General features: G+C 49.5%; 1 protein-coding gene across 1 annotated transcript; it reads left to right on the forward strand.

Moving 5' to 3' along the window:
- Positions 1-236: 236 nt before the first annotated feature.
- Positions 237-13,948, forward strand: LOC136571858 (speedy protein 1-B-like). Its single transcript, XM_066572479.1, has 7 exons — positions 237-256; positions 5,190-5,210; positions 5,503-5,669; positions 12,927-12,985; positions 13,164-13,246; positions 13,475-13,643; positions 13,727-13,948. Exons 1-7 carry the CDS (start codon positions 237-239, stop codon positions 13,946-13,948), a joined length of 741 nt encoding a protein of 246 aa, XP_066428576.1.
- Positions 13,949-14,401: the final 453 nt, after the last annotated feature.

Genomic DNA, 14,401 nt, shown 5'->3' on the forward strand with positions numbered 1-14,401 from the left:
AGGCAGTGGAGTGGCCAGGGGTAGAGGCAGGGCCAGAGAGAAGAATCCCCCAACTGTTTCCCAAAGCACCCCCTCGCAGCAAGCCTCAGTGCAGAGGGCTAGGTGTTCAAAGGTGTGGAAGTTTTTTTAGTGATAGCGCGGACGGCAGACGAACAGTGGTGTGCAACCTGTGTCGCACCAAGATCAGCCGGGGAGCCACCACTACCAGCCTCACCACCAGCATGCGCAGGCATATGATGGCCAAGCACCCCACAAGGTGGGTCGAAGGCCATTTACCACCTACGGGTCACACCACTGCCTCTTCCCATGTGCCCCAACCTGCCACACAGATCTAATCCCCCTCCCAGGACACAGGCACCCTCACCTCCACCGTCCTGCACTCCATCCAGCAATGTTTCTCAGCGCAGCATTCAGCTGTCGCTAACACAAGCGTTGGAGCGAAAGCGCAAATACATCGCCACTTACCCACATGCACAAGCTTTAAATGTGCACATTGCCAAATTAATCAGCCTGGAGATGCTGCCGTACAGGCTTGTGGAAACGGAGGCTTTCAAAAACATGATGGCGGCGGTCCCTCGCTACTCAGTCCCCAGTCGTCACTATTTTTCCCGGTGTGCCATCCCAGTCCTACACCAGCATGTCTCCTGCAACATAAATCGTGCCCTCACCAATGCGGTTACTGGGAAGGTCCACTTAAACATGGACACGTGGACAAGTACTGGCGGGAAGGGCCACTATATCTCCTTCACATTGGGTGAACTTGGTGGAGGCTGGGACCGAGTCAGAGCCTGGGACCGCTCACGTCCTACCCACACCCAGAATAGCGGGTCCTACCTCGGTGCTGGTATCTGTGTCGTTTTATGCCACCTCCTCCATACCCCTCCCTCCTCCTCCTCTTCCTCTCAATTAAGAAGTGTGAGCATGTCGGCAGCAGTCGGCAGCGCAGTCAGAGGAGGAGGGGAAAGAGACAGCTGGCCACACTGCAGAGGGTACCCATGCTGCTTGCCTCTCATCTGTTCAGCGTGTATGGGCTGAAGAGGAGAAGGATCCTGAAAGTCATCTTCCTAGTGAGGACAGCGATGTGTTGCGTACTGAGACCCTGGCACACATGGCTGACTTCATGTTAGGCTGCCTTTCCCGTGACCCTCGCGTTAGACGCATTCTGGCCAACACAGATTACTGGGTGTACACCCTTCTAGACCCACAATATAAGGAGAACCTTTTCACTCTCATTCCCGAAGAGGAATGGGGTACGAGAGTGATGCAACGCCGTCTGACAGCGCTAGCGATAGAAGACACAGTGCAGAGGGCTAAGTAGCAGGGAAGGAGTGGGGATCAGGCAGCATGTCCAGCGCAGGCAGTGGAACACTCTCCAAGGCCTTTGCCAGCTTTATGGCTCCTCAGCAAGACTGTGTCACCACTCCCTAGTCAAGGCTAAATCAGAGGGAGCACTGTAAAAAGATGGTGAGGGAGTACGTAGCCGATTGTACCACCTTCCTGCGTGATGCCTCTGCTCCATACAACTATTGGGTGTCAAAGCTGGACACGTGGCACGAACTTGCGCTGTACGCCCTGGAGGTGCTGGCCTGCCCTGCCGCTAGCGTCTTGTCAGAGAGGGTGTTTAGTGCAGCTGGGGGAATCATCACGGATAATCGTACCCACCTGTCAACTGCCAGTGCCAACATGCTTTCACTCATAAAGATGAACAAAGGCTGGATTTCCCCAGACTTCTCTTCTCCACCGGCGGAAAGCAGAACCTATTGAGTCTTTTCGCTGCAACAGGACAAAAATGCATCCTCTATCACCACAAAAAAGGGGGAATTAGCTTTGTCAATCACTCTCAGATATTGTTACTCCGCCTCCTCCTACACCTTCTCCTAAAACAGCATGTGATCACGCTGCACTGCCAATTTTTTCTGCGGCCCAAAAGGCTCTCTTTAAAAGTTTTTTACAAGTTTCAAAAGTATTGATACTTCAACAGAAACCTATTTTTTCACAGGGCTGCCTCCAGGCTCTGTTACAAAATAAGCGACAACCAGCTGTATCTTTAAAAAATGTTTATGGGTTTCACCTGCCATCGCGGTTGAGTAATTTTTCAGGGGTACCCTTGTACTCTTGGTACACCAATTTTTCTGGCCCTCGCTCTCCATTCACTTAGGGGGGCTTGGGATGTGCCGTTCTCACAAACCCCGGGGGTCCCAGTAGTTGGACCCCAGCAATCATCCATTTATCATGTGTCCTATGGATAGGTGATTGTGGTTTATTCCTTACTAGTCGGTTTATCCGCCTTACAGACCAGACTACTATGTTTGCTACTAGAATTCTGTATACAAGAAAAATTCATTTATATTATAGACCCTTTGTACTTTACTACTATGATGAAATATTTATATGGCTTTACTTGGATTAATGTTAACCCCTAAGTGACCAAGCCTGCTTGCGCCTTAAAGGGGTTGTCTCACGCCGAAACGGGTTTTTTAAAAATTCAATAGGTCCCCCGTTCGGCGTGAGACAAACCCGATGCATGTGTTAAAAAAAAACAAAAAACGGGTAGTACTTACCCGAATCCCTGCGGCGACTTTTTCCTTCTTCTTACTTACCTTAGTAAGATGGCCGCCGGGATCTTCACTGTGAGGTCCATTGCCGATTCCAGCCTCCTGATTGGCTGGAATCGGCACACGTGACGGGGCGGAGCTACGAGGAGCAGCTCTCCGGCACGAGCGGCCCCATTCAGAAGGGAGAAGACCGCACAGCGCAAGCGCGTCTAAAATCGCCAGAAGAGGCGATTTTAGACGGATCCATGGAGACGAGGACGCCAGCAACGGAGCAGGTAAGTGAATAACTTCTGTATGGCTCATATTTAATGCACGATGTATATTACAAAGTGCATTAATATGGCCATACAGAAGTGTATAACCCCACATGCTTTCATGAGACAACCCCTTTAATGACCAGGCCAAATTTTGGAAATCTGACGTGTCCCTTTAACATAAAATAACTCCATAAAGCTTTTGCTCATCTGAGTAATTCTGACATTGTTTTTGCCACATATTGTACTTCATTCAGGTCGTAAAAAATAGACTGATAGATTTTGTGTATATTTATTAAAATCACCAAAATTGGGAAGATTTTGAAAAAATTATTATTCTTTCAAATTTCCAACTGCAATATCTCCAATATGTGCAAACATACTCACACATTGTGCTAAGATATATATCTCCATCTGTTTACTTTATTCTGGATGCACATTGGAAAATCTTTTGTTTCTTTTTAATCATTTAGGAGGCGTACAAATTTAACATTAATTATTAACATTTTAAAGGCTTATAGGTGTCAGTATGATAGATACCCCCACAAATGACCCCATTTAAAAAACTACACCCCTTGATATACTCACTGAGGGGTGTCATGAGTATTTTCTTTTCAGGAGTTGATGCCATTTAGAGGAGAAAAAAATTAAAATTAATGTTTTTGCAAATATGTCATTTTGCAAAAACAAAGAGCCGTCATGTCCACAGCCCGCAGTGCTGTAATCTTCAGAAGTAGTGTGTTTTGACGTCCCTGGGGATTAAAGCCCAACAAACCAGGACTAAAAAGTCTATGGGGTGGTCACTTAGAGGTTAACTAAATGATTAAAGGGATTGTTCAAGTTAAAACTTTCATGTGAAAAGAGGTCCCAAGTGTGAAAAATATAATAAACAGTTCACATTGACTTCTCGCTGACTCCCAGCAAGTCCCCACCGGTGGCTCCAGGTCTGCTTGCTGACATAATATGTACAGGCTGACCTCTGTCATTGGCTGCAGCAGCTGGTTTTCGGGATATCACTGCAGCCTGTAAACATTATGTGAGTGAGGAGACTTGGAGCCGCTGGCAGAAGTCTTGCAAGGAGTGGGGAGACAGGAGTATGAGCTTTTTACTATGTTTTTCAAAAGGGGGCTCTTTTTTGCATAAAAGTTTGAACTTGTAAAACCCCTTTAAGGGCTCAGTCAGATGGGTGATTGTTTGCTGTGCATTTTTTTGCACAAAGCGCATGCGCACAGAAATTCATGTGACCGAAGCAGGCGCAACGCTGAAAAAAAACACACTTGGCTGTGTTTCAAATATGCACATAAAGTGCGGTGCCCGCTATCCCCTGCTGCAGCTGTGACAGCTGCAGCAGAGGATTCCTTGGATGTGAAACCCCTGGATGCTGCCACATTCAGGGTTTTCACCTTGTGGTCAATGGGGCCAGTGGCAACAGCGCCGACCCCATTGAGAGCATACAGTGAAGATCACAATCCTTTGGCACAGCTGGGACAGCTGTGGCCAAGGATTTTTTCATCTCCGCAGGGAGTCCCCTCATCACTGAACACTGTGACAGCATTGTGGCACATTGTGGCACAGGAGCACGATGTTCTCCTATTGCTTTCAATGGGGTAGGCGCTTTTGCAGCCCCATTGAAAGCAATGGGCTGAGGTCAACACCTGCAGTGATTTTCGGGGAAAGGCTTTAAATATAAGGCCTTCCCTGAAAATCATCTCTAGAATGTATAAAAAAATATAAACTCACCTCTCCGCCGCTGCAGGTGCGTCCAACCGCTTGTCTTGCTAAACTGCTCTAAAGTGCTTTCAGCAGGCAGGGATTTAAAATCCCTGCCTGCTGAAAGGGCTGCCTCTGATTGGCTGAGCACTATGGCCAATCAGAGGCAGCGCTTAGCCTTTGACTGGCTGAGTGCTGCCTCTGATTGGCTGAAGGCAGGGACCAATCACAAGCAGCGCTTAGTTGTCATTTAATGGCTCAGCAAAAAACATATGCAGCAAAAAACGCCTGTCTGACTGAGCCCTAAAAGATTTATTGAAACTTAAAATATTTTGTATCAGTGCTGATTCATTATTTGCCAAAAGTGCCCGGAAGAGGAAAGAAATGTAACTTTTTGGGGGAATAAATCACTATTGCACCTGATCTATTTAGGAGAGCTGCGTATTTTTTAAGATTCTATATGAACATGGGGTGCAGCTTGTGACACCGGCATCCCTCTGCTGCCCAGACTTCTCACACAGCGCTGCTCTCTTCTCTTGGAATTGTATCTATGAATAAATACAGAGATATTGGGATGATAAGCAATAAATATGGCATTGTGTTAATTTTTTTTTACTGTATTTACATAAATCTTTATTGACATTTTCATTATTTTTTCTTTTCTGTGTAGAAGAGATGATATGACCTCCAGGTAAGCTATGAAGTTCCTTCTAGGGCTCAGTTACTGTACAGGGAGGGACGGAACACAAATACATAATGTAATGACAGGTCTATAGGGACAAATATATATATATAATCTAATGACAGGTCTATAGGGGCATATATATATAATCTAATGACAGGTCTATAGGGGCATATATATATAATCTAATGACAGGTCTATAGGGACTATACTGGGATCTATATGTTTAATGTAGTTACACTGGACATAGAAAATAGGAAGTGTTTGTCCTAATATTAATTCCTTTTTATTTCCCGTTAAGGATCATGGACGCCGTAGTTGGGATTCTACGTACCCTGTTTAGAAGAGGCGACAGAGGACAGAAGAGGAAAAGGGATCCCAGCCCGTGTAAAGAAGCTCCTCAGAAGAGGAGGAGGGATGACCGGGCCCAACCGCAGGAGGAGATGGCAGCGTTCTTCCGTGTCCTCGGTAAGACACATTGGGCCTTTCCAATGCTTGTAGTATTGACCCAGGCAAACATTCTCCAAGATGAAGCTGTTAGTCTGCATTATGTCATTGATATTTGATACATCACAACTAGAGATGAGCGAACGTACTCGTCCGAGCTTGATACTCGTTCGAGTATTAGCGTGTTCGAGATGCTCGTTACTCGTGACGAGTACCACGCGATGTTCGAGTTACTTTCACTTTCATCTCTGAGACGTTAGCGCGCTTTTCTGGCCAATAGAAAGACAGGGAAGGCATTACAACTTCCCCCTGCGACGTTCAAGCCCTATACCACCCCCCTGCAGTGAGTGGCTGGCGAGATCAGGTGTCACCCGAGTATATAAATCGGCCCCTCCCGCGGCTCGCCACAGATGCGTTCTGACAGAGATCAGGGACAGTGCTGCTGATGCCGGAGCTGCTATAGGGAGAGTGTTAGGAGTTAGTGTAGGCTTCAAGAACCCCAACGGTCTTTCTTAGGGCCACAACTAACCGTGTGCAGTAGTGTGGAGGCTGCTTTTTGCAGTGTTGCACATTTTTTTTTTTTTGTATATCGGCCGTGCAGAGCATTGCGCCCTGCAGTAATTATACATAGTCCAGGGCCAGTAGTGGTGGTGAGGCAGGGACAGAAGACATATTTATTGAATATAGGCAGTGGGCCTTTCCAAAAACATTTGGGAAAAAAAATCTATTTGGGCTGCCTGTGACTGTCCTCAGTGTTCTGGGTCTGTGCTGGGGGTAGTTGTCCTAATTCATATGCAGCCAGCTAAGTGTTACAGCAGGCTTGCGCAAAATTATTTCCTGGCTCTGTGTTGGCTGTTACATCACCGCTGTATTCCAGTCCACAGTGCAACAGTCTGCAGTTATTTCACATACTCCAGGGCCAGTAGTGGTGAGGCAGGGACAGAAGACATATTTATTGAATATAGGCAGTGGGCCTTTCCAAAAACATTTGGGAAAAAAAATCTATTTGGGCTGCCTGTGACTGTCCTCAGTGTACTGGGTCTGTGCTGGGGGTAGTTGTCCTCCTAATTCATACGCAGCCAGCTAAGTGTTACAGCAGGCTTGCGCAAAATTATTTCCTGGCTCTGCTGTGCGTTACGTAAGCGAAGTCAGCCTCCAACCACAGGCCAATAAGCGGCACATTTAATTACAGCGTTCTGTTTATGCACTACTGGTAATACACCATGCTGAGGGGTAGGGGTAGGCCTAGAGAACGTGGACGCGGGCGAGGACGCGGAGGCCCAAGTCAGGGTGTGGGCACAGGCCGAGCTCCTGATCCAGGTTTATCGCAGCCGACTGCTGTGGGATTAGGAGAGAGGCACGTTTCTGGCGTCCTCACATTCATCTCACAATTAATGGGTCCACGTGATAGACCTTTATTAGAAAATGAGCAGTATGAGCAGGTCCTGTCGTGGATGGCAGAAAGTGCATCCAGCAATCTATCGAACACCCAGACTTCTGCGCCGTCCACTGCTGCAACTCTGAATCCTCTGGCTGCTGCTCCTCCTTCCCCCCAGCCTCCTCACTCCATTACAATGACACATTCTGAGGAGCAGGCAGACTCCCAGGAACTGTTCCCGGGCCCCTGCCCAGAATGGGCAGCAAGGGTTCCGAATCCTCTCCCACTGGAGGAGTTTGTCGTGACCGATGCCCAACCTTTTGAAAGTTCCCGGGGTCCGGGGGATGAGGCTGGGGACTTCCGGCAACTGTCTCAAGACCTTTCAGTGGGTGAGGAGGACGATGACGATGAGACACGGTTGTCTATCAGTGAGGTAGTAGTAAGGGCAGTAAGTCCGAGGGAGGAGCGCACAGAGGATTCGGAGGAAGAGCAGCAGGACGATGAGGTGACTGAACCCACCTGGTTTGCTACGCCTACTGAGGACAGGTCTTCAGAGGGGGAGGCAAGGGCAACAGCAGGGAAGGTTGCAAGAGGCAGTGCGGTGTCCAGGGGTAGAGGCAGGGCCAGACCGAATAATCCACCAACTGTTTCCCAAAGCGCCCCCTCGCGCCATGCCACCCTGCAGAGGCCGAGGTGCTCAAAGGTCTGGCAGTTTTTCACTGAGAGTGCAGACGACCGACGAACAGTGGTGTGCAACCTGTGTCGCCCCAAGATCAGCCGGGGAGCCACCACCACCAGCCTCACCACCACCAGCATGCGCAGACATATGATGGCCAAGCACCCCACAAGGTGGGACGAAGGCCGTTCACCGCCTCCGGTTTGCACCGCTGCCTCTCCCCCTGTGCCCCAACCTGCCACTGAGACCCAACCCCCCTCTCAGTGCACAGGCACTATCGTCTCCTGGCCTACACCCACACCCTCACCTCCGCTGTCCTCGGCCCCATCCACCAATGTCTGTCAGCGCACCGTCCAGCCGTCGCTAGCGCAAGTGTTGGAGCGCAAGCGCAAGTACGACGCCACGCACCCGCACGCTCAAGCGTTAACCGTCCACATAGCCAAATTTATCAGCCTGGAGATACTGCCATATAGGGTTTTGGAAACGGAGGCTTTCAAAAGTATGATGGCGGCGGCGGCCCCGCGCTACTCAGTTCCCAGTCGCCACTACTATTTTTACCAACGTGCCGTCCCAGCCCTGCACGACCACGTCTCCCGCAACATTGTACGCGCCCTCACCAACGCGGTTACTGCCAAGGTCCACTTAACAACAGACACGTGGACAAGCACAGGCGGGCAGGGCCACTATATCTCCCTGACGGCCCATTGGGTGAATTTAGTGGAGGCTGGGACAGAGTCAGAGCCTGGGACTGCTCACGTCCTACCCACCCCCAGAATTGTGGGCCCCAGCTCGGTGGTGGTATCTGCGGCGGTGTATGCTTCCTCCACTAAACCACCCTCCTCCTCCTCCTACGCAACCTCTGTCTCGCAATCAAGATGTGTCAGCAGCAGCACGTCGCCAGCAGTCGGTGTCGCGCGGCACGGCAGCACAGCGGTGGGCAAGCGTCAGCAGGCCGTGCTGAAACTACTCAGCTTAGGAGATAAGAGGCACACGGCCCACGAACTGCTGCAGGGTCTGACAGAGCAGACCGACCGCTGGCTTGCGCCGCTGAGCCTCCAACCGGGCATGGTCGTGTGTGACAACGGCCGTAACCTGGTGGCGGCTCTGCAGCTCGGCAGCCTCACGCACGTGCCATGCCTGGCCCACGTCTTTAATTTGGTGGTTCAGCGCTTTCTGAAAAGCTACCCACGCTTGTCAGACCTGCTCGGAAAGGTGCGCCGGCTCTGCGCACATTTCCGCAAGTCCCACACGGACGCTGCCACTCCGCGCACCCTGCAACATTGGTTTCATCTGCCAGTGCACCGACTGCTGTGCGACGTGCCCACACGGTAGAACTCTACGCTCCACATGTTGGCCAGGCTCTATGAGCAGCATAGAGCTATAGTGGAATACCAACGCCAACATGGGCGGCGCAGTGGGAGTCAGCCTCCTCAATTCTTTACATAAGAGTGGGCCTGGTTGGCAGACATCTGCCAGGTCCTTGGAAACTTTGAGGAGTCTACCCAGATGGTGAGCGGCGAAGCTGCAATCATTAGCATCACCATTCCTCTGCTATGCCTCTTGAGAAGTTCCCTGCAAAGCATAAAGGCAGACGCTTTGCGCTCGGAAACAGAGGCGGGGGAAGACAGTATGTCGCTGGATAGTCAGAGCACCCTCCTGTCTATATCTCAGCGCGTTGAGGAGGAGGAGGATGAGGAGGAGGGGGAAGAGACAGCTTGGCCCACTGCTGAGGGTACCCATGCTACTTGCCTGTCATCCTTTCAGCGTGTATGGCCTGAGGAGGAGGAGGAGGATCCTGAAAGTGATCTTCCTAGTGAGGACAGCCATGTGTTGGGTACAGGCCCCCTGGCACACATGGCTGACTTCATGTTAGGATGCCTTTCTCGTGACCCTCGTGTTTCACGCATTCTGGCCACTACGGATTACTGGGTGTACACACTGCTCGACCCACGGTATAAGGAGAACCTTTCCACTCTCATACCCGAAGAGGAAAGGGGTTCGAGAGTGATGCTATACCACAGGACCCTGGCGGACAAACTGATGGTAAAATTCCCATCCGACAGCACTAGTGGCCGAAGGCGCAGTTCCGAGGGCCAGGTAGCAGGGGAGGTGCGGAGATCAGGCAGCATGTACAGCACAGGCAGGGGAACACTCTCTAAGGCCTTTGACAGCTTTCTGGCTCCCCAGCAAGACTGTGTCACCGCTCCCCAGTCAAGGCTGAGTCGGCGGGAGCACTGTAAAAGGATGGTGAGGGAGTACGTAGCCGATCGCACGACCGTCCTCCGTGACGCCTCTGCCCCCTACAACTACTGGGTGTCGAAGCTGGACACGTAGCCTGAACTCGCGCTGTATGCCCTGGAGGTGCTTGCTTGTCCTGTGGCTAGCGTCTTGTCAGAGAGGGTGTTTAGTGCGGCTGGGGGAATCATCACGGATAAGCGTACCCGCCTGTCAACCGACAGTGCCGACAGGCTTACACTCATCAAGATGAACAAAGCCTGGATTTCCCCAGACTTCTCTTCTCCACCAGCGGTCAGCAGCGATACCTAAACAATACGTAGGCTGCACCCGCGGATGGAAGCATTGTTCTCTATCACCATCAAAAACGTGGACCTTTTAGCTTCATCAATCTGTGTATAATATTTCTCCTCCTCCTCCTGCTCCTCCTCCTGAAACCTCACATAATCACGCCGAACAGGCAATTTTTCTTAGGCCCACAAGGCTCACTCATATAATTTTTGTAAACAATTTTTATACGTTTCAATGCTCATTAAAGCGTTGAAACTTTCACCTGAACCAATTTTTATTTTAACTGGGCTGCCTCCTGGCCTAGTTACCAATTAAGCCACATTAACCAAAGCGATTAATGGGTTTCACCTGCCCTCTTGGTTGGGCATGGGCAATTTTTCTGAGGTACATTAGTACTGTTGGTACACCAATTTTTTGGGGCCCTCGCCTACAGTGTAATCAAATTAATTTTTAGCCCACCTGCATTACAGCTGACGTTACATCAGCTGTGTTGGGCACTGCAATGGGATATTTTTATGTACCACCGGTGGGTTCCAGGGAGCCACCCATGCCGTGGGTCCACACGGAGTTGTAACTACATGTGTCCACTTCTAAAGAACCCCAGTCTGACTGGGGCATGCAGTGTGGGCGGAAGCCCACCTGCATTTAATCTGACGTTAGCTCTGCTGTCCAGGGCACTGCAATGGGATACATTTATGTACAGCGGGTGGGTTCCAGGGAGCCACCCATGCTTTGGGTGCACACGGAATTCCCATTGCGGAGTTGTACCTGCCTGTGACTATTTATAAAAAAGAAGCCGTCTGCCTGGGGCATGCAGACACCTTGACAGAATGAATAGTGTGTGGCACATAGGTTCCCCATTGCTGTGCCCACGTGTGCAGCTCCTGATGGCGGTGGCACAGGATTATATTTCTCATTGCTTCTGTACAGCATTGTGGGCTATCGCCCCGCCCCTTTTAAAGAGGGTCGCTGCCTAGCCGTGCCAACCCTCTGCAGTGTGTGCCTGCGGTTCCTCCTCATGGCAGACGCACTTATAAATAGACATGAGGGTGGTGTGGCATGAGGGCAGCTGAAGGCTGGGCAGGGACACTTTGGTGTGCGCTGTGGACACTGCGTTGTGCAGGGGGGGGGGGGGTGTGAGGGGGTTTGGCAGCATGTAACCCAGGAGAAGTGGCAGCGGAGTGTCATGCAGGCAGTGATTGTGCTTTGTTGGAGGTAGTGTGGTGCTTAGCTAAGGTATGCATTGCTAATGAGGGCTTTTCAGAAGTAAAAGTTGTTGGGAGGGGGGGGCCCACTCTTGCCGCTATTGTGGCTTAATAGTGGGACCTGGGAACTTGAGATGCAGCCCAACATGTAGCCCCTCGCCTGCCCTATCCGTTGCTGTGTCGTTCCCATCACTTTCTTGAATTGCCCAGATTTTCACAAATGTTCTGCGGTGCTCCTGCAGGCTGTCGCTCCCTCCTGGTTCCCGGCAGAGCATTGCTTTCTCTACGAAGGGCTTTAAATCCCCGCCTCCAGAAACACACGTGCCTTCAGCCAATCACAGCCAATGACAATGATGTCATTGAATGGCTGTGATTGGCTATGTTTCTGGAGGCGGGGATTTCAAGCCCTGCGTCCAGAAAGCAATGCTCTGCCGGGAACCAGGAGGGAGCGACAGCCTGCAGGAGCGGCGCAGAACGTCAGAAGTAGTAAGTAATGATTTTTATTCTTTGCTCCACTGTATTGCCGGCGTATAAGGTGACAGTTGGGAGGTCGTCTTATACGCCCCGTCGCCTTATACGCCGGTATATATTTTTATTGTAACACATTTCTGGATGAATTGCAGGGAAGGGCTTATATATTTAAGCCCTTCCCGACAATTCATCATGCGATCGCCGGCAGCCCATTGCTTTCAGTGGAACCTGCTGTATTGCTGGCTCCATTGAACTCAATGGGCAAACATCGTTCTTCTCTGCCACAGCTGTTACAGCTATGGCAGAGGAGAACAATCTTTACGCTGACAGTGCGGGGGCGGGGGCCACTCTTGCCGCTATTGTGGCTTAATAGTGGGACCTGGGAACTTGAGATGCAGCCCAACATGTAGCCCCTCGCCTGCCCTATCCATTGCTGTGTCGTTCCCATCACTTTCTTGAATTGCCCAGATTTTCACACATGAAAACCTTAGTGAGCATCGGCGATATACAAAAATGCTCGGGTCGCCCATTGACTTCAATGGGGTTCGTTACTCGAAACGAACCCTCGAGCATTGCGAAAATTTCGTCCCGAGTAACGAGCACCCGAGCATTTTGGTGCTCGCTCATCTCTAATCATCTCTAATCACAACCATTTTTGAGTTTTTTTTAGGTTGAGTTAACCCCCAGTAGGTTTGCTGCAGACTTTCGGCTGGGGATGCAAGCTGCTGTTTCGCAGCAATGTACAGTACAATGCAAGTGAATGAGGCTTTAACAAACCCCATTCACTCGGTGCAGAGGAAATCAGCAGTGGAGGAAAGTCATACTACAGATTTTCCAATCCAACGCTGCTCTATTTATTGCTCAAATACTGCAGATTTCATCCCAGAATTCATTCACTGCAATGCAATACTTTCACCGCTGCTGCTTATTTCAGTGTTGTGTGCCAAGAGAATTATGTAACTTTACTGTAGCTAAATTGATACATTTATTGATGAAATATTGATTTTTCTTTTTTTTTCTAGAGGAAAAATATTTCTGTATGTTTCTCGCCTGTGATGGCTGCATGAAGATATCCGACAAGGTAATATTACAGAATATCCACCATATATACATATAGGGACTTATACACCGCACTGTATAACCTGGTGACATAATAGTCCTTATCAGATGTAACAATGAGATTTACCCATCCAGAGTAGTTATTATATCCTTTACTTGTTAGTAGTCGCAGCCTCTAACTGTCCTCCTCCTCCCACCAGTACCTCCTGGCGATGGTCCTCGTGTACTTCAGGAGAGCCGGACTGCATACCGAGGAATATAGAAAGAACTTCTTCCCAGCTCTGTAAGTTGCTTTTATTATACCAGATCTGTAAATATAAAATAGAATACTAAAACAAGTAACAGGAGAGTCCGAGTGAAATCCGGGGAAGATTCCAGGATCCGGTAACATTACTAACACTAGTGTTCATTAGTCTTCCTCTTTTCTCCAGGTCTCTCCTTCTTATATAAGTAATCCGCTCTACACAGTTCTGACCCGTTCTATCATATTGTTTAATTTTTTTCCCGCAAGGTTCTTAGCCAATCAGATGGAAGAGGAACTCCCGTTTCGGTGGCAGATCTACCCCTGGGCCCTAGGAAACACCTGGATGGAGAATACAGAAGTACTCTTCCAGCACCGGGACCAGCTGCTCCGCCGGATGGGATTTAGAGCTTGGGTGGACCGAACCACCTGTGATCTGGTTAGTAGAAATCATATAAAATACTCCGGTCTTTGATGAAGAGTCACTGGTGTTAAGGATATTCATACACTGTTTAATTCTAGGTCATGGCAGAAGCCCCTTCCCATTGGGCATGGACAAGAGAGCGGCAGCCGGATCACAGCTTGGCTATTCCAATATTCAGGATGGACGAGGAAGATTTCATCATCAGCCACAAATGGTTCCAACATCCAGACTGCATCCTCTGTAAGACCCTCCGCCGGTATCCATCGATGAGAAAATTCTGCCAAGCAGAGGAGGATCCCGACAACAACCTTGACGGATGAAGACCAGTATCCTTATTATAGTCACACACATACACTGTTTATACATTTATGGCTCATACTCATACATGTACACATACTGTATAGCCATAAACACATTCAATAAACATCATTACACACTGTAGATAGTCACATGCACTCACCGTAGATAGTCACATGCACTCACCGTAGATAGTCACACACTTCACCTTGCACACCTGTTATAGTGTTACCTCCCTTAGGTTGCCCGGAGGAAGGGCAGTACAGCAGCCCTGGTTTCCCTGCAGGTTTCCCCCACTGGGGTTTTTTCCTGCCCTGCGTGTTGCTGTACCCTCTTTGTGAGTGATGGGAGGTAACAACCAAACCACATAGAATAAAAATAAATGTTACATTATTTATCTTACTACCCTTGGTCTGAGTCATTTTTTTATATTTCTTTGTGATAGTAAAATTTAATTTACAGGCGTCCAGTGTAAT

Source organism: Eleutherodactylus coqui, chromosome 6, assembly GCF_035609145.1.
Source record: "Eleutherodactylus coqui strain aEleCoq1 chromosome 6, aEleCoq1.hap1, whole genome shotgun sequence".
Classification (NCBI taxonomy): Eukaryota; Metazoa; Chordata; class Amphibia; order Anura; family Eleutherodactylidae; genus Eleutherodactylus; species Eleutherodactylus coqui.